The sequence below is a fragment of the Oryx dammah genome, unplaced genomic scaffold (assembly GCF_014754425.2).
Source record: "Oryx dammah isolate SB20612 unplaced genomic scaffold, SCBI_Odam_1.1 HiC_scaffold_14, whole genome shotgun sequence".
NCBI classification, from domain to species: Eukaryota; Metazoa; Chordata; class Mammalia; order Artiodactyla; family Bovidae; genus Oryx; species Oryx dammah.
Genome location: NW_024070198.1, coordinates 35,509,613 through 35,533,996, shown reverse-complemented (window position 1 = coordinate 35,533,996; position 24,384 = coordinate 35,509,613). Strand labels below are relative to the sequence as shown.

Sequence of the window (24,384 nt, the reverse complement as noted above, 5' to 3'; positions counted from 1 at the left end):
CTGGGCTTGTGACGTCACTGATTCCTTCCTCCCTGGTTTCCTTCCTTTGCAAAGAGTGGGAGAGTTTTCTGGCAAGATTAGCCTGGGTTGTTCTTCAATGTTTTCATGGCACTCTGGGGAGAGCAAGGACAACAGAGGCAGAGAGAATGAAAAGAAATAACCAGAGCCAAATAGATGCATTTGAAATCTTTGAAAGTTTCAGCGTCTTTTTGTTACACAATCATAACATAATTAGAATTCAGATTCAGTAACAAAAACTGCCTGAAATATGCCTGTTTTCCAATCTGAGCCCAATCTTTCTGTTGTTTTTAGGAAATGATCTGCTTGAAGATTCCCCGTATGAGCCAGTAAACAGCAGATTGTCTGATATATTCCGGGTGGTCCCATTCATACCAGGTAAGCAGATTCATACTTCTACTCTGATGCCTTCGCCTGCTTGAAATCCGTTGGCTTGCATTCCCTTTGGCTCTCAAGCAGTGTATAAGGAGATCGTTGAATGGCACAGTGTTTCTGGGAAATTAGAAACAGGATGATGATAATGAAGAGGCAGAATGCCTAGAGATGATTGTACGACTTGAAAGTAATTCTAAATGAAGTAAATGTGGTGTGGTGGTTTGAAAGAGGTTGGAGGGAAGTGACTTGGTTGAATTTCTCCCCCCGCCCCACAATAAAATATGATTGGCCAACTCTTGCAAAAGGGAGTGCCACTTCTGTCTGTAGGTGGCAATCGTATTCTCTTCTTGCTGCATACTGTACACAGTGCCTCCCTGGAAATGGGATCCTTTTAAATGATGCTGCTTTACTTTACAAGATGCTTGAAGATAATCTTAGATTGTTGAAGACTCTTGGACAGACTCACGTGTCTGCCTTTGATTTAAAAGATTAAGCTCTACTATTTGTTAACATTTTTTTGTTTTGTTTTTAATTTTTCCTGAGCAAGTGTGTGCATATACGAAAGAATATGTTACTGCCCTTTCAAAAGTGGTCTCACTTCCCGTGGTTTGTTTTGTCTTTGCAAAGCTACATTTGGTTTGGAAGTGAACTTCGTTTTAGAATTAAGTTTTCCATAACATCTGCATTCAGATAGCCCCACAAATAATGAGTGAGGCAGTAATTTCCCTTAATGACATACAGATTCCAGACTGATGTTGTCTTTATTTGTTTACAATTAAGACTTTCTCAAGTATATATGGCCATCACAAATTGTATGTTTCTTGGTGGTTAAACGTGGTGGTTCACATTGAATGTGATTCTATGAGATGGAGGTTTGGTCCTGGTGAGAGTGTTCTAGTGTTCTAAATGTTTTATGCTTTCCTGCAGAAAGTCATAGAACCAAGAAAGTATGTAAATACTGAAATTATGTGTATTATACATACATTCATTCACAGACATCCATTGAGCACCTGCTGCATTCTTACCATTGGTAGTTTGGCAGTGAGCCAGATAAAAGTTATATCTGCTCCCGTGACGTGAATCTTAGAAGCAGCCAGCAGCTGGCATTTATTAAGCTCTTGTTATGTGCCAGGCACTGTTTAAGATCTTTTCATCATTGGCTTATGTAGTCATCATCAAGTGTGTCTTACATATTGTTATTTCCATTTTAGAGATGAGATGATTGAGGCAAGGGGAAGTTAGGAAACCAGCCCGAGATCACAGAGCTCCTAACTGGTGGAACCAGAATTTAAACTCAGATTTATTTGCAGGGTTTTGTAACATTTGTCTCTAACTGCTCAGAGTGTGCTCCTCAGACCATCAGCATGGACTGATGTCACCTGAAAGTTTGTTAGAAGTATGGAATCTCAGGCTATTTCCCAGAGCTGTGGGATGAGAATTTACATTTTAGGAAGCTCCCTGGGCTGAGTGCTTTATATGCTCAAGAAGCTTGAGAATCACTCCTCTCTATTATTTTTTTGGTTCAGAGAAAAAGTGTGTGTGTATGTGTGTGTGTGTGTTTGTGTGGCCTGTTTCTGGGATAAAATATAAGAGGACAAGTTTAGTGTCAGAGGCATTCATACATGATCCTAAATATGTTGATAGCTTATACCCCAAATCCCTATTTATGTCCTTTGTCCCTTTGGCCCTGCCAGGACAAGTGGCTCAGACAGTGGATCAGGAATGCGCAGACAAGAGTATATGACCATCAGAGTTTTTGTGTTAGCAGATCAGTAAGAGCTAGGGTGGGGTACCAGAAACCTGGCTGACCTTCCTGGTACTGTGAGGGGCAGTGCCTCCTGCTGGCTGCCTGTGCCCTGGAAGCATTACTGCTCAGTTTTTGTACCAATGCCTGAAAGGATATGAACCCTTCTCCCCTGCTGAGAAAGTGAAAGTAAGGAAATAGGTAAGGAAGAAGGTTCATCTGGGTTTTAATTTCAAAACTGTTTTGAACTATAGGGCTGTAATAGACTCATTTTACTCTCTCTGGGTCTCTGTTTTTTTTGGTATAATGAGACCATTGAAGTAAAAATCCCCAGTCCTAACAGTCCATGATTCTGAGGGTAGATTGAGGTCATCTCCAAAATCCCCCTCTTTTCAATCCTTACATTCTTTCTCCACTTAAAGTGACCTGGCCATTCTTGGATACCACTGGCTTGTCTGGATTTTTTTTTTTTTTTTTGATGGGTATCAAATGCTTCTGCCTGGACCAAGTCCCACCGATTCATTTTTTTGGATCGCTCTCTCAAACAGATATGTTTTCATAACAAACATGTTGTAAGACCCAGCCTGCCGAGGACCCAGAAGTCATAACTCAGGGCCAGGAAGATCTTGTCTGGAGCTACATTTTATATCTCAAGGGCATTGGATTTAGGTTCCAGCTGTAATGAGCTTTGACCTCTACAGTGACTATGTTCCTTAAGTGGGTATAAGAGAGCCAAATGGAGCCTCGAGAGGTTTCGAGCCATTGAATAATGCGTATGATCCAGTTTGGCATTTGTAGGATGGAGAGGGACAGAGGATCGGGATGATGAATGCTGCTCTTCATGGTTTGAATCTGAGTTTCTAGAACATCTCTTCTGTTTTAAGACTGTCTCTGAGGAAACCAGGACAGCAGGGCCTTTGCCTTTTACAGATAGGGTAGCCATCAGAGTTTCCATATTTGGATGTCTCTGCCCAAGGTGAAGAGAATGTTTATCCACATACGCTAAGGGTGAGCTGAATCCTTTCACTGAACAAGACATGTTTGACGTTCTTGCTTTTCCATTTTCCTTGGACTCATCAAACCCACAGCTATCATTGCCACTGTTTACTTGATCACTAGTTAAAAGGCCATATGGAGATATTATCAGTGATGGGAACAAGGAAGGGACCAAAAATAAGGTAGAATAATGTTAAAACTGTCATCTGAAGCCTGAACTGCAGAAGGGAAATCAAGCGGGCTAGTCTGGCGAGAATTGAGGTGGGAAGTTGGAGGGATTCTTCTCCTGGAAGCACAATAGCAGAAGTGGAAGCATTGGCCTCCAAGGCACTTTGAAGGGCTCTAGGAAGTGCCCTTTCTGTGGGTGGATGCTGGTGTGGTTTTTAGGGGTCCCACCACACAGTGAGCTAGAGGACACAAAGGAACAAGTGAGTCAGTGCAAGAGGACGTTGGAAGAGAGGACCAAACCCAGGAAAGTGTCTTGGGAGCCATGAGGGCAGAGCTGTGTGGGTGCTCAGAGTGTCTGAGGTTGGAGCTATCAAGTGATAATTTCACATCTGTGACTCTTAGCCATGACTTTACTCTTTCACTTCCATTCTGCCTCGCCTTTTCTTCCTCATAAAAGTTCAAATGCAGCAAGAAATAAATAGTAATTTGAAAGGACGATGAGCCTGTTGGCACTGTTTTTGGACTCTCTGGAGGGGGAGCGCAAAGCAGTGAGAAATTTGAAAAGTGGAGTGGGTGCTGAGAAAAGCCTGGAGATGGAGGATCAGAGAGTGGATATAAGCCCCTCAAAGGCAGCAAGAGATTTTTTTCTAAGAAAGGGCTCCAAGATTTAAAAGGATTGGTTGGGAGGTTGGATTTCGTAGAGAAGAGTCAAGAAATGTCAGACCTTCCTCAGGGGTAATCAAAGTCAATGGTATTTGCAAACAAGCGTCAAGTGGAGAGATTGTGGGACAAGAGTGATGCTGGTATTTGAACATCCTTTATCTATTTTGGTGAAAGACAAAGTTCTAGTTCTCTGGCTTTGCAGCCATTTCCCTACCAAGTCCCAGAGAGTGGCTTAGATTTTCACAGGAAACTCAGGATCTTGAGGTTGGTTCCCAAGTAATTGGAAATGGCTTTCTGCAGCATCAGATGCCCTTAAGCTCTCCTGAGTCTGGCTCCTTTTTGAATGATGCTGTAAATCATGAGCCAAGTTTAACTTTTCTGTTTCAATGCACCATCATATTTATGTAACTATTAAATGAAAAGTTTCTTAAAATGTTTACATGTTGAAGAAGAGCCTTGTAAGACCATCTGCTGTCTTGTCAAATCATGACAAGATAGAAACGCTTGTTAAGTACTAGCTGCTAGGGGTGTGTGGTGGTCCTCTCCTTTTTATTCAGCTCTCTAATTGTGTATCCCTATGTTGAGAACCCCATAAGTCTTTTGTTCTCTATTCTGGCATATATTAAACTCCTTCACGGCCTTCCAGGTGGTGCAGTGGTAAAGAATCCACTTGGTAATGCAGAAGAAGCAAGAGATGCAGATTGGATCCCTTGGTTGGGAAGATCCCCAAGAGTAGAAAATGGCAACCCCCTCCAGTATTCTTACTTAGAAAGTTCCATGGACAGAGGAGCCTGGCAGGCTACAGTCTATGGGGTTGCAAAGAGTTGGACACCACTGAACGACTGAACACACAGCATACGGCCATCTTCCTAAGTCACCTTGGCTCTGTCCTCCCTCTCAAAGCCACTTCACCTCTCCAGTCAAGCTCACTGTGTAGGCCATTCCCAGGTATTTGCTTTCCCATGCCTTGACACTTGGCTTTGCCTCCGTTTGGGAAGTTTCTATTAGTTCTTTAAGACCAAGATCAGGTTTCATCTCTTAGGGCCGTGCTGGAATTCCCCCAGACAGGCACTTCCACTCAGGATTCTCTCACGCTGCAGTTTGCTCTTGCCTTTATGATAGCTGTTAATCACAGCCTATCGAGAGGACTTATTTATGCGTCTGTCTTTCTCACTGGAAAGTCAGGGATTTGCTTGTGATGCCTGGTGTTTGCTCAGCATCGAGCATCCTTCCCGGCTCTGAGCAGGCATTAGCGCAGCCATATGTGCTAAATCACTTCAGTCCTGTCCCACTCTTGCAACCCCATGGACTGTAGCCCGCCAGGCTCCTCTGTCCATGCGATTCTCCAGGCAGGAATACTGGAGTGGGTTGCCGTTTCCTACTCCAGAGGATCTTCCTGACTCAGGGATTGAACTGGCGTTTCTTACACCTCCTGCATTGGCAGGCAGGTTCTTTCCCACAAGTACCACCTGGGAAGCCTTTATCAACCATAGGTGGTTGAATATCAGAGAAGAGCCTTAGAGATCTGGTCCAGTCCTTTGCTTTTACAAAATTGAAGTTCAGAGATGGGAAGCCATTTGGCCTGGGCCACATTGCTTGAGGGTCTCCTCCAGAACCTTTTCTTGGATCTGGTACTGCCTTAGAGGATGTTGGTATTGGCCTCTTTCTGTTCTGCCTACTGTCTGAACAGACATCATCTATCTCTGGGACCTCAGCTACCATGAACACTGATGACTCAGAGCCTTCCCTCCTACTCTTCTCCAGCCTCCCTGAGCTCTAAACCAGCATTTCCAGTTGAATCCTAGCTGAATCCATCAGGATGTATCTCAGTTACTTCAAACTCAGTGCATCCAAAATGGATCTCATCATCTCTCCCCTTTTCTCCTTACATCCTCCTCTCCCTGAGTCTCTTGTCTTACATAAAGGCATTGTCTGCCTAACTTGTAAGCTTTGGAATCATCTCCACCACCTCCCCTCCCCTCCTCAACTCCTTCCGCTGGACCCATCACTAAGTCCTCCTGAAATTACCTACTCTTTTTTTGAATTGCCTTTCTCTCCATTCCCTTAGTCTACCTATCTTATCTTTCACTTGAGCTTTGCATTGGCCTTCTTATTGGCCCCACGCCTGTGTCTAGTTTCTCCTTGTTCAACCTGGCCTCCCATCGCCGGATGTTACTTTAGCACCTTGCTAACTTCAGGAGTGATCTGGTTTCAGTCTCCCTTGTTAGATTCTTCTATTAATCAGCCTCCCATCTCACCCCAGTCACCCGTGTCTAAAGAAACTAGGTTGACCAGCTGCTGTCCCACCAGTCCTCTGGGCAGCTTTGGGCCTCTTTCATCTTTGTGCATGCTGATGCTGGAGAAGGGACACGTGTTCCAGAGTGCACTCACTTGAGCGGACCTCCAGCTCTGCTGCTTGTTTTGGGCCGGTCATGTGATCTCCCTGTGTCTCAGAATCCTTGGATATAAGATGAAATGGTGATACTACCTCCTTTACAGGTTCTTGGAAATTAAAAAGGCTATATGTAAAAAGCCTTGCCTCCTGCCTGAAATATAATTGGTCCTCAATAAAATCTCAGTCGTTTTTAATGCTGTGCCAAGGCCGTGTTAGCTGTCAGCTCACTCCTGACTCCAAAAGTGGGGCTCGTTCTCGACACACCATGTTCCCTGGTCAGGGCTTCCCAGGTAGCTGAGTGGTAAAGAATCTGCCTGCCAATGCAGGAGATACCTGAGACGTAAGTTTGATCCCTGGATTGGCCGGATCCCCTTGGGGAGGAATGACAGCTCACTCCAGCATTCTCGCCTGGATAATCCCATGGACAGAGGAGCCTGGTGGGCTTCAGTCCATGGGCTCACACAGAGTAGGATGCGACTGAGTGACTGAACCTGCACACGTGATTCCCTGATCATGGAGCTGTGATTCTATGTCTTGAAAAGCATAGCAACCCCAAGCTTTCAGAAAGGCTGCTCATCAACTGGCTTGGACAAGAAAGAAGAAATCTATCCAATATCTAAAGGGCCCTGGAGGAAAGCCCTAACTTTTAATAACCCAATTTGAGTTTTAAATCCCCGCTGGGGAGGGTCTTCCTTTTGCCTGCTCTGATCCCCCTGTTCCTCTGGGGCCGGATCCTTTCTTTGGCTCTTGCTGCAGCTGGCTGTCATCCTGGGTTGGAGCTCTTTCTGTACTTAAGGATTCTTGTGATCAGCTTACCCTTCTCAGCTTGACTGATTCCCATTCTTCTAACCTCTCCCCATAAATCTTCTCTGCAACGCCCCTCATAGCGGGAAGAATTACTGCTGCCTGAGAAGGGCATGCCTTAAACCTGGGAAAGGCTTCCGTCTCCACAGGCCCTGCTAAGTACACTTCCATTTCATTTTCACAGACCACTACTTTTGGCTTTTATTCTCTTACTCTCCAGCCACTCAGCGATCCATGTTTATGGTACGACAGTAAGAAATTACAAACAGGTAGGAAAGGAAAGCAAATTTAAACCATTCATAGTCTCAGCTCCCAAAGATAACCACTGTAAACATCTGATATGAGCCTTTGCAGCTTTCCCCCATATATATGAATATATATAACTGTGTGTGTACATATATATTTTTCTTTTTTACAAAAATGAAGTTGTAGCCTACACATACTTTCTTATTACCTGCCTCATGACCTGAGGAATCTGGGTCTTCTCACATCACTGACCACTTCCTAAAGGCAAGTTTTATTATTTAGATGAACTGTCAACCTTGAGAAGTTTCATGAGTAAGGCTCAGGTCTTTCCAGTATCTCAATACTTCTGGCAACGGCCAGAATGTTCCAGTGCAGACTGTAGAAGTAGAGACAGTCAGATATTTTGCATAGAATTACTGTAGGTCCTGTTACCCAAAGAGGGGAGATAAAACATCAGTGAGTGACAGGTAATTGCATGAACTGAAGATTGTTACAAGGTGCAAAATTATTTATAGCCAATATGTCTGTCCTCATTCCTTCCCCTTAGTCTTCTGAAGTATTTCTTTCTGCCACCTCTTAATTTTTCTGCTGTCGAAGCTTATTTTTTCCAAAGGATGTCCTTTTTTTTGTTGTTGTTGCTATTCTCTGGGATACAGTGGAGAACTGTCAAGAGAAGTCATCAGGATTGTTTTATCCAAAGAGCACTGGTCCAGGAATCAAGAGTCTGTGTTCTGCCTCCAGCAGCTAGCCAGTGACCTTGGGCAAGTTTTTGCCTTTCCAAAGAGACACCTTCTCCTTTTGTAAAATGAGGGCAGCAGCTGAAGACGACCTGTAATGTCTTCCTTCTTTCTCCAAGGGCCTGACTATGGAATCTTGTGTTATTCTGTGACTTACTGTTTTCCTATCCAGCCTTTTCTTCCTACCAGAGAAAATCATCATCTCGCCATATACATTTTCATATTAATAACATTTATAAAGCATGATGTATTCAATATGTACCTTACTTTGCACCAGAGTGTATTTAAAGCATCTCATTTGAATACATGCAAGAAGATAAAATAAGAAAGTGGAGAAAATAAAGAAGAGGGGAAAACGAGAGTAGGAAAGAGAAAAGGAAGCCAGGAGTGAAGACAAAATGCATGTCATAAGATTATATTTTAACAAATCAAATTATTGGAAGTGCAGTGCGAAAACAAAGGGATAAATATAATCCCCAATGGTAGATGCCATAGGACTTTTGGAGGTCATTCTAGTCCAATCCTTTTATTTTACTGATAAGAAAACTGAGAGTTCCATAAATTTCCAGGACGGTGAAACATAAATTGTCGAGGACAGTGATGACAAGTAAAATTAGGTATGTGTTTGTTTTTAAATTGATATTTGAAATTCTCCATCTCCTGGCATTTCCTCGCCTCCTTTAAATTGTCCTTCACCTGCTCCTCAGCCTGCACCCTTTTAGCTTGCCAGACTTTGTTCTCACAGTTAGAGCGAGAAGCACAGCCTTTGACTTCAGTTAAAGGGTTGGCTGTCCATTGTTTCGGAATTATTTCAGAACAAGGGTTAATTAATAGGTCTCTGTTTGGCAACAGAACCCAGTGGCCAGAATGTTCATTTTCTTATCTTCTGACCCCCTTCAGAATTGTCTGCAGTGAAAACTAAGAAATTATTTGTTGCTTTAAGCCTGCCCAGCCTTCACATTAAAAAAAAAATTAATCTTTTGTCTGGATTTTTTTTTGTTAAAGAAACTAACCGCTTCCCGTAATTTAGAGACTCAACTAGCTGGGTCAGTGATGAGAACGAATGGGTAATTTGCATAAGGGGCTAATTTATTATGTCCCCTGGGCATTTCTTTCATCTCTCTTCCCATTCTAATTAATGTTCTAAGAGGGTCTATCACCATATCAGAAATTAGGGGTGAAAGCAGCCATTGTTAACCTTTATTCTTATGATTTTTTATCTTCTGTGATCTTTTAACCATTTTCTTTTCATATCCAGGGATTTGCACAGATAGAGCTGGGGAGTGCAGGGAGAGGAGATTTTAGGGGTGTGCTCTTTTCTGATCTTTCTTCAAATAGTGGGTTGCTGTAAAAACAAAAATGACTCAGGGTAGCTTTCCAACCACAGAGGGATTTGTAAAACACACAGAAGGGTACAGTCATGGTGCAGAATTGTTACTGAATTTGAGCCCTCTAGAAACATCTATATAAACATGTATATACACACGCACAGATAGAGATACATTTATATATCTGCCTGTTCACGTGTATATGTGTGTATTTATAGCATGTGTGAGTGTGGATGTCTGCATTATTAAACATTTTGCCTCTAAAAGATCTTGACACGTGTTTCCGTCAGTTCTGGCTGTGACAAAGACAGCTGTGTGTGAGAGTGTGTGACACAGCTGAGGAAAGGCAAGAGAACAAGCAATTTCTTCGAAAATCAATTGCAATTTACTCCCACTAAATTGGCCCATGGTCCGCCCCGTCCAAGCATTAGCATATGACAGACTTTTAATCATTTGGTCAAATGGCCTATTTCTGGTCAAACCACAGTTGCCTCTGGGGCTCTGCCCTTAGTCCTGGAGTTGTATTGTCTCCAGACCTGCTGTCTCTTTAAAGAGGATGTATCTGTGGGGAGAGGAGTTCCTTAGGGGAGCCCCTGCTGAGTGCCCTCAAGGCCATTATTTCCTTTTGATCCCCACCTATGCTAAAAGGTGAGCTTCCCTGGTGGCTCAGACCCTAAAGAATCTGCCTGTAATGTGGGAGACCCAGGTTCCATCCCTGGGTCAGGAAGATCCCCTTCAGGGAATGGCAATCCACTTCAGTATCCTTGCCTGGAGAATTCCGTGGACAGAGGAGCCTGGCAGGTTAACAGTCCATGGGGTCGCAAACAGTCAAACTTGACTGAGCAGTTAACACTTAACAGTATGGTAAAAGGTAGGTATAATATTCTGATTTCTGAAAGGGAAACCTGAGATCAGAGAGGATGATTAAGTTTCTCAGCACCACACCGCCAATAAGTAGAAGAGTTAAGTCTCACATCTTATTCATGCATCTTCAAAGCCTGTGCTCTTTCTACTGTTATGTGATGAAATTTTAAGCACAGACCTGATCCTTTATTGAGGAGGAACCTACGTAGTTCCTGCTGTCTTCCCTTAATTCCCAGTTTCCTTTCCTCTGTCTTCCACCTTAAAACACTATTTGACAAAAGGCCTTTAAAGTTGAAATATAAACCAATATCTATTATTTTAGTACTTAGCCCTGCATTCCGATGGGTTCTTAATTGACAAGTAAAATCCAGAACACGCATGCTATTAAAACCATTCCTGCGGAACTGCAGAAATATTAACCAAAGAAGCAATTTCTGGTTTGTATCTTTTTTTTTCATTTCAGTGTGAGATGGAAGGATTCTAAAGTAGAGCAGAATGCTTAGAGCCATTTTTTTTGTCATGTTGTTGTATAAATAGCATTACACAGTGGTAAAGAAAGGAATACATACTTCAGTCCCACCTTAAGGTGACCTAAGAGGCTATTCATTTGTCTTCCGTCATACTGGTACCACTTTCCTTCACGTCCCTCTGATGGTGTAAGAAGCACCATGCCAACTGTTACTCCTGTTGCCCTGTGTACATTATTGTTTTGTGTATAGTTAATAATGTATGAAAATAAGTATTGATTGCATTCTTTGTAGAAATAGGCCAGCAGGTTTCCTAAAGCCCATGTTTATGAAATGTTTCATTGATCCCTATTAGTATGAGTTTCAAATAAACTCTGGATGAAGAAGATACCAGGAGATCAGAGAATTCTGGAGAGTTCTTGATGGAACTATTATATTTTCATATGTTTAGAAATGGCAAGTGGGATTTGAATGGGAGGAGTGACCAGGTGAACTCTAAACATACTCCTGATGGAAATGGTTACCCTCCCCATGAGACCTTAAGAAAAATAAAAATAATAATTAGCAACAGCTATGAGAGGCAGTGAGCTAGGTGTTTTACATGCAATTGCTTGTGTTAACCTTGTTTAGTAGAAGGTACTCTTAGCCCCACTTCATGGCTAAGAAGACTGAGACCCAAGTAAGGAACTGGCCTGAGGGCACATGCCTAGGAATGGATGGAGCCACATTTTCACCCAGGAGGCCTGGCTCCAGAACCCATGCTGTAGTGTCCATTTGGCTTCAGCAGTACCTGAACTGTGAACTTCCTGATGTTCAAGCTGGTTTTAGAAAAGGCAGAGGAACCAGAGATCAAATTGTCAACATCCACGGGATCATGGAAAAAGCAAGAGAGTTCCAGAAAAACATCTATTTCTGCTTTATTGACTATGCCAAAGCCTTTGACTGTGTGGATCACAGTAAACTGTGGAAAATTCTGAAAGAGATGGGAATACCAGACCACCTGACCTGCCTCTTGAGAAATCTGTATGCAGGTCAGGGAGCAACAGTTAGAACTGGACATGGAACAACAGACTGGTTCCAAAGAGGAAAAGGAGTACGTCAAGGCTGTATATTGTCACCCTGCTTATTTAACTTATGTGCAGAGTACATCATGAGAAATGCTGGACTGGAAGAAGCACAAGCTGGAATCAAGATTGCCAGGAGAAATATCAATAACCTCAGATATGTAGATGACACCACCGTTATGGCAGAAAGTGAAGAGGAACTAAAAAGCCTCTTGATGAAAGTGAAAGAGGAGAGTGAAAAAATTGGCTTAAAGCTCAGCATTCAGAAAACAAAGATCATGGCATCTGGTCCCATCACTTCATGGGAAATAGATGGGGAAACAGTGGAAACAGTGTCAGACTTCATTTTGGGGGGCTCCAAAATCATTGCAGATGGTGACTGCAGCCATGAAATTAAAAGACGCTTACTCCTTGGAAGAAAAGTTATGACCAACCTAGATAGTATATTTAAAAGCAGAGACATTACTTTGGCGACTAAGGTCCGTCTAGTCAAGGCTATGATTTTTCCTGTGGTCATGTATGGATGTGAGAGTTGGACTGTGAAGAAGGCAGAGCGCTGAAGAATTGATGCTTTCGAACTGTGGTGTTGGAGAAGACTCTTGAGAGTCCCTTGGACTGCCAGGAGATCCAACCAGTCCATTCTGAAGGAGATCAACCCTGGGATCTCTTTGGAAGGAATGATGCTAAAGCTGAAGCTCCAGTACTTTGGCCACCTCATGCGAAGAGTTGACTCACTTGGAAAGACTGTGATGCTGGGAGGGATTGGGGGCAGGAGGAGAAGGGGACGACAGAGGATGAGATGGCTGGATGGCATCACTGACTTGATGGACGTGAGTCTGAGTGAACTCAGGGAGTTGGTGATGGACAGGGAGGCCTGGTGTGCTGCGATTCATGGGGTTGCAAAGAGTCGGACACGACTGAGCAACTGAACTGAACTGAACTGAACAGGAGAGATAGTCCCTGAAAGTCAAGAGCACAAACTGCATGAAGTCATAGACATTTTGTGCTGAGTTATATACACGTGTGTAGGTGTGTGATTGGAGAAGGCAATGGCACTCCACTCCAGTCCTCTTGCCTGGAAAATCCCATGGACGGAGGAGCCTGGTAGGCTGCAGTCCATGGGGTCGTGAAGAGTCGGACGTGACTGGGTGACTTCACTTTCACTTTTCACTTTCGTGCTTTGGAGAAGGAAATGGCAACCCCCTCCAGTGTTCTTGCCTGGAGAACCCCAGGGACGGGGGAGCCTGGTGGGCTGCCGTCTATGGGGCTGCACAGAGTCGGACACGACTGACGCGACTTGGCAGCAGCAGTGGCATGTGTATGATACTCGCAGGTAATATATATTATATATAAAATAAGTACACCATAACGAAGAGGAGAATTGGTTGGTTTCTGTGATCTCTGTTGACTTTCAGTGTTTTGGTGTGATAGAGCGGCATTTCTGTCAGATTCACTCATCACATACTTATTGAGGACGTATGATGAGCCTAGTGGGAGACCTAGGTGATTCAGACCCCACTGGTGTCTTTAAAATTTCTTTTTTCTTGTTTTAGGGACAGGAATGAAACAAAACGAAACAAAATAGGTTATAGGTATATAACAAAACGAAAAAAAATAGGTTTTATGGATAGGTATAAAAGAAGCAGATTATGTTGCAAAGTGGTAGGCAAATAAGTAGAACTCCACACAGGCTCAGATGTAGCCTTAAGGAGAGAATATCTGACTAGATGGAGATATGGACCAGAAAAGGCTTCTGAAGGGACTTTGAGCTGGGTTTTGAGGAGTAGATAGAAGTTTCCTACATAGAGGTGGTTGGTGGGGGGAGCATTCCAGGCAGGGGCAACAGCATGGGCAAAGATGCTGAGTGTCCAGGTTGCAGTTATAAGCTGCTGGAGACGTCAGTATGAGCAGCAGTGGGAGACAAGCTGGGCAGAGAGGTGGGCTTTTCATACTCAGGCTTGGCCTTTGTCTCAGCAGAACCAGGGAAGGATGATGGCTCGTGTATCTTAGCACTATCGGGCTTTTTAGGTTGAATCCTATGAAATTGCCATTTTTGCAGGTCAGCATGGTAGAATAGCACACGTTTCATATGGCTCAACCTAATATAGTTTTGTGTCATAAAAGCACGTAGGGTTCTGGATGCTCCCAGACTGGAGAACGACCTAGGGTTAGGGTTTGTAACTCCTCATCTCAGAAGGTACCTGTTTATCTCAGCTCCTGATGGACACAGAGCAAGTGTAGGTCAAGTTTAAGCTTCTGTCTTTCAGACCTCCTCCTTGCGGGGAGAAGATGCCAAAGGCACCATTGCACACAGCTCCCCGTTTAGGTCCCCAGGGCGGGCAGAAGAGCCGGAGTCCGTGAGGCTGCATGGACCTCACAGGGTGGGCTCAGAAAGGGAGTGGGGCACCCGGAGAGCAGGTCGCAGCAGGACTGAGTGCAGGAAGCAGGGTGGTCTGGGGCCAGGTTATGAAAAGTCTTCATGCTGTTATAGGAGACACATTGCCTTGTAGCAAGAGAAAGGGTGTCGTGGAAAATTGTTCCGTGGAGTGTTGTGGAAAATTGTTCCGTGGAGCCCCTTAGCCACTGAGTGATCTGGCTGGTGAAAAGGGTTAGCCTGGAGGTCAGCGGGAATGTGGATAGTCTTGGATCCCCCAGAGGAATGGCTCCCCACCTGCCTTCTTTTTTTTCCCCCCTAAGATTAAATGTATCTCTTTTTGGCTATGCTGGATCTTCATTGCTGCACAGTGGGCTGTTGCAGAGAGCAGGGGCTACTCTTTGTGGTGCATGGGCTTCTCATTGTGGTGTCTTCCCTTGTTGTGGACCACAGGCTCAGTAGTTGTGGCACATGGGCTTTGTTGCTGTAAGGCATGTGGGATCTTCCTGGAGCAGGGATCGAACCTGTGTGCCCTGAATTGGCAGTGGATTCTCTACCTCTCAACCACTCCAGACTTCCCTCATAGCTCAGTCGGTAAAGAATCTACCTACAGTGCAAGAGACCTGGGTTCAGTTCCTGGGTTGGGAAGATCTCCTGGAGAAGGAAATGGCAACCCACTCCAGTATTCTTGCCTGGAGAACCCCATGGACAGAGGAGCCTGGCAGGCTTTGGAGTCCATAGGGTCGCAAGGGTTGGACACAACTTAGTGACCAAACCACCATCTCAGCCATTCCAGTGCTTGCTGTCTACCTTCTGTAGTGCCTAAATCCAACCCCAGTGCTGTCCTCCAGCCTGGAATCAGGATGGGCTTCTGCTTTTTGACTTGGGGACAGTGGTTAGTCATGGGTCAGGTTTGATCTCCAGGCCAGAGCTGTCCTCCTGGCTGGGAGAGATGGCCCTGCTCAACTTGTCTGTGTCCACCTGTTGGGAGGACTTGATGTATGGGCTTGTTTCTGCATTTCTTTTCTAAATACTCCTTTATCCTTCTGGTTCCCTAGTCCTGGGTCTCACTTGGCCGTTTTCTGCGCCACATTCTCGACTTGGCTTCAGAACATTTTGCAAGAGTCTGTTTGAATAAAAACTCAAAGATTCTAAATGCAGGAAGTTGTCTTAATTGAAAGAGATGCCTGCTAACCCCAGGGCAAGCCCAGTGAGAGAAGGATGAGGAAGGAGGGCCTTTGGGATTGCAGCCAGTAATTACTGAAGCTCACCGAGTGGTTCCTAAGAAGAAACCAAACCCTCTCTGTCGTTTTTTGAGCCCAAAGTGTGTTTATGATGGTGTTTTAATGATACCACTGGGGTGGGAGCAGGAAGAGGTTGCACTTTGCCCTTTATGGCTGCTGCTGATCTCCTGTAAGAATGCACCCAAGAGCCAGGGAGCTTTTTGCTCAAGAGCCACTGGGCAGACCCATCTGTATTCATTCCGGAGGTTGGGGTGGGGCTGGGGAGGGGCAGGGGAATGAGGTCCCAGTGATCCTAGGAAATTGCGGAATGCAGAATAGCAGTGGTAAAGAGCAAAGTCTTGGGGTTAAACACACCCAGATTTGAGGTCCACATTCCAGCACTTACTAGCTGTGGGACCCAGGGTTAATAGAGACTCGGCCTATAAGTGGGGATAATAATAGTATCCAATTCATAAAGTTATTGGCGGTAACAGTTAGGATGAGCACTGAGAAGTGCTTGGGAAATGGTAGGTGAATGACTGCCAGGAGCTTCCTTTTATATGCACCCTAACTTCCTGCCTTCTCCCTCCTCTCCCAGTTTATTAGCATGAAACAGCAATAGTAGATTATCTGAGTGGATGTAGATATCTTTTCTGCTCTGAAAGAAAAAAAAAAAAAAGACAACAATAGCCATACGGGAAATGATGATCACCAATTCAGTTGAGTCCAAAACATCAATTATCTTCTCTAAAAATAATAATAGTTGCATTCTCTGAGAACCTCCTCTGTGCCTGGCACTGTGCTAGTTGCTGGGGAGATGGTGGAACCAGGAAGAGGGTGCAGGGCACAGAGATTGCCAGGGAGGGAGCGGGAAGGAAGAGTAACAAAGGGAAGTAGGATGCATTAAAGAGAGGAAAGCTTTGGGAGACAGAGGTGTAGGGATGCCAGGAGTGGACTCCAGGTGAGCCAAGGTGCACTGGTAGAAAGGGAAAGGAAACCCAGCCCAGAAAATTAACATGAGATAGGCTAGCCCTGTGTTGAGCAGCTGTGAGCATGCTGAAAACCTAGTGTGTCTGTTTCTTGATTATTCTCAAGAAGGTTTTAAAAAATGTGATGTTTGCAAACAAAGTAGAAACAGCCGAAGCATTGTTTTCTATTAGCAATATAAGGTTCACTGGCTATGGATATTTTTTCATCCTTGTCTTCCAAATTGTAATTTTAAAAGATGAGGCATTTCATATTCAAGAGTTTCCTTTGTCTGAAATAAATTATTCATTTCTACCCACTTTTAGAAACAATGAACATAATACTTAATGCATCACAATTAAGCGGGTGTAGCTTCGTATAAAATTATGTTCTGTGCATCTTGGTGGCAAACAGAGCAGCGTATCCTATATCTTGTCGACATTTGTTCCTCATAAGCAAAACATAAAGAAGGAGAGACTCCGAAATGTGTTTTCTTTCCTCTCCGATGGAGGAGGGGTAACTTTAGACCCGACCAGCCTTGTTTTTTGACATTCCACAGCTGTTGGGGGCTGTGTCACTGTGCAGAGAAAGTGAAGTTACGGCTACTATATTGTGCACGGGGTCAGGTGAGGGTCAGAATTCTTGAGCGCTGCCCATTCATCTCAGCCCCCTTTGTCTGGGTTTGCGATCCCTCTAGAATCCTCTCTGAGAAGAGTATTGCCTGGAAATGACTTCCTTTTGGATTTAGTGGCAACTGCTTCCTGAATGCTGGCCGGTTGGTCACACAATGCACTGTTTCTGAGCCTCTGGCTTTTTGAAGTACCTTTTTCTGTGTGTATGTGACAAGATTTCTGCCTTAGAGAAATAGGCATTGCCAGCAAGGATTGAGATGTCCATTGAAAGCCTGTTCAGTCTTGAAGGGGATGGTCCCCAGGAACTCAAGTCCCAGCTGAGAAGTCAGAGTCTAAGCTGGCTATGATTGCAGAGAGCAGTTGTGAAGAACATCACTTGTGAAATGCCTGCTGGCTTCCCAGCAGTAAGATACCAGATGCCTCCTTAGATTATTTCATTTCATCCTGAGTGTTGGCTTGGTGGGGTGGAAGCATTATTTCCATTTTATGTAAGAAGAAACCCAAACTCAGAAAAGTCAAGTGACGTGCCAAGGGCCACACAGCTAGTTTTTGGAAGATCTTGAATTCATGCCAAATTTGTCCAGCTCCTAAGATTCTGGTAAGCTCTTCTGCTTGTTGCTTTTTTTTATTGTTAGGTCAGGAACAAAAGCAACCAAATGCAAGATGGGTTCTCAGTTAACTCTGGTCTCAGCACTATTGTATTCGAATAGAAACAATAGTATCTTTCTAATTTAAAGAGGGTTTAAACTTAGCTAGCGGGGCTTCCCAGGTGGCTCAGGGGTAAAGATTCTGCCTGCAATGCAGGAGCCACAGGAGATGCAGGTTTGATCCCTGGGTGGGGAAGATCCCCTGGAGGAGGGCAGGGCAACCCATCCAGGATTCTTGCCTGGAGAATCCCATGGACAGAGGAGCCTGGAAGGTCACAGTCCATGGGATTGCAAAGAGTTGGACACAACTGAAGTGACTTGGTTCACACCCAGGCACAACTTAGTGACTGAGCAACAAAACAAGGAAGATGCCCTGGACGTGGCCAAAGGTTTTCCCAGATACTTCCCTGCCCTTGAACTCTGGTGTAGTGTGTTGAGTACCTGCCTTGGCTGGACTGACTGTGTCTGGCCTGTGGGTGTTCTCAGGGTCTCTGCTTTTACCTCCGTGCTGATGCAGCTCCTCTGGACTTTATTCTGAGTCCCTTGCTCTGACCAGTATTTCCCTTGGAGTCTTCGTAATCTCAGTTTAAGGAGCCCTCTTTGAGTTTCTTTGAGCTAAGTCCATGCTGGGTGGTGCCGCCAAGTACTGGAGTTATTCTTGTCGTAACTCAGATGTGTTCCATGTTGAACTCGCCTCTTTTAAAGCTGGGGAACCAGGAAGAGGCTTGTTTAGAACCTTTAGGGAGATACTTTCATAGGTTGGGGAGAGTAGTGCCCAAGTGGAAAGAATGTGGATTTGCAGTCAGACCTGGGTTTGCATCCTGACTTCATCGTCTCATAACTTTGGGAAGTTATTTACCTGCATTAAGCTTCCATTTCTCACTTTTCCCAATGTGGATAATATCTACGCTGCAGGGTCATTGTGAGAATCGAGTTGCGACACATTGTGTTTAAGTAGAAATGATAGAGGGCTTCCCTGGCGGTGCTAGTGGTAAAGAACCCACCTGCCAATGCAGGAGACACGGGAGATGCAGGTTCGATCCCTGGGTTGGGAAGATCCCTTGGAGAAGGAAACGGCAACCCACTCCAATATTCTTGCCTGGAAAACCCCATGGACAGAAGAGTCTGGCAAGTTACAGTCCATAGGATCACAAAGGGTCAGACATGACTAAAACAACTTAGCACATGCACGCAGAAATGATAGAAATTCTTACTTTAAAAGAAAATGATTCTTACTAAAAAAATGAGAACTTACTCCTCAGTCTCAAGACATTGCACTGCACCCAGGTAGGGGGTGACAGTCCTATGTCCAGCCTTCTAGATTTCCCTCAGACCATGTGACTGCTTTCTGCGGACCTAGTATATCTGCAGTTGCCACCTTGAGCTGCACGGTGACCAGTGGCCTGGTTCAGCTCGTGAAGCCAAGCTGCACTGGCTGTTTCTGTTTTCTTGCTGTTATCTGAAGCTTTGTCTTACAGCTCCTTGATTTCCCCAAACATTCTGCAGCCTGGTGGAGTAGGGTCGGTCCTGGACTTGTTCCTCCATGCCCTTGCCCTTAATTAAGAGAAAGTGCAGCGCACACGGGTGGACCTTCCAGAGTAAGTGCTCTTACGCCGATCCTGTGGCTGCTACTGTCGGGGTGCACCTTGGAGACTGGGGGAAGGAGAGTGCTTCGTGGATTCACATGCCGGGTGAGGATGCTGAGTTGAATGTAGAATTTTCCTATCGGGAGCAGAACCAAAGAGCTTTTTAGATAAGCGCTCTGACATGGGCCAGAAACACCAGGCAAATATTTACCCTAGAAGTAAAACACTCACTAAGTTAAATGTTATTTAGAGACCCTAAAATAGAAAAATTTACACTCAGGGTTTTATATCTGATGATTGCAAAAAAAAAAAAAAAAGAAGCTGACCGCTGTTTCCCCTTTTCTCTGAGCTGCGTTTTGTAACATGGAATGACAGCAGAGCAGTACCCTCCTGGCCTGCCCATTCTGGAACTTTCCCTCTCAGTCCACCTTTACCCCATGCCCCTCTTAGACATGTACCCTTCCCTCCCACTCCCATCCCCAGTGACTCTGCTCTTCGGCTCTGGATGCCCTGACCTTGGACCTGGCACCACCTCACCTGTCACTCCTTGTGGATCTCCACGTGCCAACTGTGGGATGCTGGCTTTGGCAGACTTCCCTCTCCACCAGTTTCCAGCTTCTGTCAACTGGTTTGTTTAAACTCCAAGAAGACCGGCATTGGGGGCCTTGAGAAAGTCTATGTAGGTGTCAGACACCTGGGCATCCCATTAAAAGAGTTACTTTTCCTTTGCTAGACCCCTCTGTTCCTCTCTGGCAAAGCAGTGAGAGGGCTGTGCCGGTGGTTCTGACCTGGCATCATTGAGCATTACGTACCATCACTGTCCTGTGGGGGAGGTTTATGATATCCTGACAGCTCGCCCCACCCCACCCTAGGCGTGCTGTCTTGGCTGAAAATTGTTGGGCTACAACTGCAGGATTTCCTTGGGAACTTGTCGGTTCTGACCTGCCTTGTGGTCTTTGATGCTTTGTCAGGAATCTTACGATGACTTCTTCCTTCCGTTCATCAAAAAATTTTTACCAAGTCAGTTGTCTGTGGGCTGGACACAGAGCTAGGTCCTGAGGACACAGCATGGGTAAGACAGATAGGGCTCTGAACTCAGGAAGTTTATGGTCTAGTGGAGGAGGCATAATGAGTTCAAAGAAGTTGGTGGTTTTTGATAACAGTAAGTAATCTGAAGACGACAGACCAATATGACAGCAAATAGAGGGGAGAGGGTAAGCCCACCACACCAGGACAACAGGAGGGCCTCCCTGAGCAAGTGACTTTGCCCGAAGCCCTAAATGACAAAGAACTACCTATCCTCAGCACTGATGGGAGCGCGTTTAGCAGAGTGCAGAGGCTCCCAGCTGCCCTCTCTGTGAACAGGGAGGCCAGTGTGGTGGGAGACTTGTTCCGTTTTGCCAGTGATGGTCTCTTCCTGCTGCCCTGGGCAGGGGGCCAGTGGTGGGGGCAAGGCTGACACCGGGGGTCAGAAGGGAGCCACGGTGGAGGTGGGGGTGCAGAGAGCACTAGGAGGCTTTGGAGCTGCGGGTCCTGCTTTGGGGAGGCACATTCATGCACCTTACACAAGAAAGGTTCCGTGTCTCCGTTAATCGCTCTAGAATTCTGAGGTGTGAGCAGAGCAGCTGCTGGGGTTGGACCTGGAGGCTTTGTGTTTGAGTGTTTCTGACTTTGCTCTGTTGCCCTCCTGCTATATGTTTTGAAAATATAATTCTTAAATGAGAGTTCTCTTTTGAGTCTGAATTTATGGTTTCCATTGATTAGCCTCTTTTTTAAAGACAATGAAATGGAAGTTCATTGTAGACCATTGAGGATGAAAGAGTCTTTTCTGATCCCCAAGTCCAGGCCCTTGGCTGATGAATGGATGACTGGACTGGAGCCTAGAATGGTTGAGGGGCTTGCTAAGGGGCCAGACTGATCCTGGGGCCAAGTCCACACTCGTTCCTCTCCCAGCTGACATATGCAGTGTGCTCAAGTAAGTCATGCCTGAGGATGGGGAAAGTTGAAGGCATGATAACTCTGTTCCTGCGGGCATCTGACTTTCCTTGGAAGAATTCTTAGATAACTGAGTCTCTTGTCTGCTTCGTCTTGTCCCTCATGTTGTCTTGTTCTCTCCCAGGAAGGGCAATGGATTCTTAAGCCACTGTTTTTTTTCCTGTCCCTCAAACACATCGAGTCTGTTCTATCTCGGAGCCTTTGCTCTGGCTTCCCCACTTTGTCTGGAGTGTTCTTCTGTGTTATCTTCCTTTGGCTTTTCCCTCATCATTTTCAACTCAGAGGGCTTCCATAACCACCTAGATAAGTAATTCCCTTCTCCCTCCTTCCTTATTCCATCTCCTTATTTCACTGTCTTCACAGGTTTTACCACTGTCCAAAACTCTGTGCTGATTTTCTTGTTCGTCCATTTCTCTCACTTGACTGTTAAGTTGCATAAAAGCAAGGACCCCATCTGGCTTGTCCTGTTCTCTCTCTTCAGTCCAAAGGAGCCACATTTAGGCACCTAGAAAAATTTGTTGAATGAATAAATGGGTGAATGGATATGCAGCGAGCTGAAGCCAGGTAGGTGAAAACAAATTATTCAGTATTTCTTCGCATGCCTAGCACTTGGGTGGAACAGAAGTGTACAAAAACTAGGCTGGGAGCGTATAGTTTTGTTAAAGTACATCTGTTGGATTCTTTGTCTTATAAATGGTGGAAAACTCACCCCTAACAAGCTTGAATGATAAATTATTATCTCTTAGATTATGTAAAATATCCAGAGATTAAGTGGGTTTATGTTATGTATGGATATGAGAGCTGGACTGTAAAGAAAGCTGAGCACTGAAGAATTGATGCTTTTGAACTGTGGTGTTGGAGAAGACTCTTGAGAGTCCTTTGGACTACAAGGAGATCCAACCAGTCCATCCTAAAGGAGATCAGTCCTGAATATTCATTGGAAGGACTGATGCTGAAGCTTGAACTCCAATACTTTGGCCACCTGATGCAAAGAACTGACTCATTTGAAAAGACCTTGATGCTGGGAAAGATTGAAGGCAGGAGGAGAAGGGGATGACAGAGGATGAGATGGTTGGATGGCATCACCGACTCAATGGACATGAGTTTGAGTAAGCTCTGGGAGTTGGTGATGGACAGGGAGGCCTGGTCTGCTGCAGTCCATGGGGTCACAAAGAGTCGGACATGACTGAGCGACTGAACTGAACTGAACTGAATGGTGAACACTGTCACCAAGAACGTGGCTTCTTGACCTCTGGCTCTTGGATCTGCTCTTGGCATTGAAGAGTCCCCTCCAGGGGCTGCAGGGTGACATCTTCCTGCCACTGCATGCTCCTCCCTCATGGTCACAGAAGGTCCTCAGCGTTTCCAGACCGCAAAGCCTCACATGTGCCATCCCTGGCTAGATACTTGATATAATAAGGAACACAGACAGATTGGCCCTGTCCTCATGGAGTTTATAGTCTAGCAGGGGGGAGAGACACAATCACATACGTAGAAAGTTCCAGGTATAAAGAATGCTCATAAGGAGAGACAGGTGGGGCTGTATAAGAGCCAGTAATGGGGGTCAGACTTGGTCTTGGTGGGAAGAACATTCTGGGCAGGGAAGGGAGAGGTTGAGGCCGTGTGATGTGAGAGAGCAGGTGATGAAGGAGACCAGTGGGAGCTGAGACTGGAGGAGCCATCTCTGGTTGGTTAGACTGGGCGGGGGAGGACTGGCCTGCAAATAGCCTGTGTGCCTAAACGTCGGAATGCACCGTGGCAGGAACTGTGGGCCTGCATGGTTTTCTCAGCCCATTGTCGTCATTGTCACATTTGGGAAGGACTGACTACAGTCATCTGGGAAGAAGAGGCCCTGAGCCCAAGCTCTGGTTTCCAGGGCTTTCGCTCACTTGCTTTTCAGAAAGAACCCCCTCTTCTTTGATGCCCTCTGCCCTCCCAGGCTCGGTCTCCTCAGTTGTGAACTGAGGTCACACTCCACCTGCCCCGGGTACTTCATTGGCCCATCAGCAGGCAGGCAATGAGATGACATGTGGCGTGCGATGCTTTGTGAACTGCACGGGTCAAAACCAGATTGTTTTGATCTTCCTTCAACTCTGGGGAGAGACTGGATTCAAGATAGTGTGAAATGATGAGTTCTAGAACTCTGGGACCCGAAGGAGCCTGAGGGAGCTTTTTGGTTGACGGCTCCTCTTTTCTCCTCCTGCCCCTTGGTCCCCAGCCCACCCACATTCTACAAGGAGTTTGAGACCACAAGTCTGTCTCATTCAACTTGTGGAACACACAAATGGCTCCTCAGTTTGCCTTCTATATTTTTCTTTTTTCTAACTTTTTATTTTACATTGGAGTGTGGCTCTGCGGTAAAGAATTTGCCTCACAATTCAGGAGATGATGCAGACGCAAGTTCAGTTCCTGGGTCTGGAAGATCCCCTGGAGGAGGGCATGGCAACTCACTCTATCCTTGCCTGGGGAATCCCATGGACAGAGGAACCTGGCGGGCTACAGTCCATCGGATTGCAAAGAGTCGGACACGACTGAAGCAACACACACATAGTTGATTAACAATGTTGTGTTGGTTTCAGGTGTACAACAAAGTTATTCAATTGTACACATACATGTAACTATTCATTTTCAAATTCTTTTCCCAGTTAGGTTGCTACAGAATATGGAGCAGAGTTCCCTGTGCTATACAGTAGTTCTTTGTTGGTTATCCATTTGAAGCTATTATGTAAAGTTCATGTGTACAAAAGCATCACTGAATAACTGATTAATTCTCCAGGTATTTTCTGATTCTTTCTCTGGGCCAGGCGCTGTTCTGTATGTTAAGGATACAGTGAGGAACAAGCCAGGAAAGGGCCTTGCCCTCAAGGAGCCCACATTCTGTCCAGGGGGAGACAGATGATAAAGGGATGTAGAATGAAAGCAAAGAGAGGAGAGAGAGATGAGAGGAGCAGAGGGTGAGCACTCGCTTAGACAGAGGAAGCCTTCTCTGGTGAGATGTTTGACCTGAAGTAACAGTGGAATCTGATACAGTGTTTGAGGAACCAGCCAATGCCCAGGCCCAGGGCTGAGGGTACTGTTGGGTCCTGAACATG

The 24,384-nt window shown here is 45.3% G+C and overlaps 1 protein-coding gene across 2 annotated transcripts in view; it reads left to right on the top strand.

The window, feature by feature from the left end:
- Window positions 1-24,384, top strand: part of GFRA1 (GDNF family receptor alpha 1) — a 236,763-nt gene that overhangs the window by 2,331 nt on the left and 210,048 nt on the right. For both annotated transcript variants that reach the window (XM_040255146.1, XM_040255145.1), the window contains exon 3: window positions 313-396. In XM_040255146.1, coding sequence (XP_040111080.1) covers window positions 313-396 — 84 coding nt within the window. The remainder of the gene's footprint in view (window positions 1-312; window positions 397-24,384) is intronic.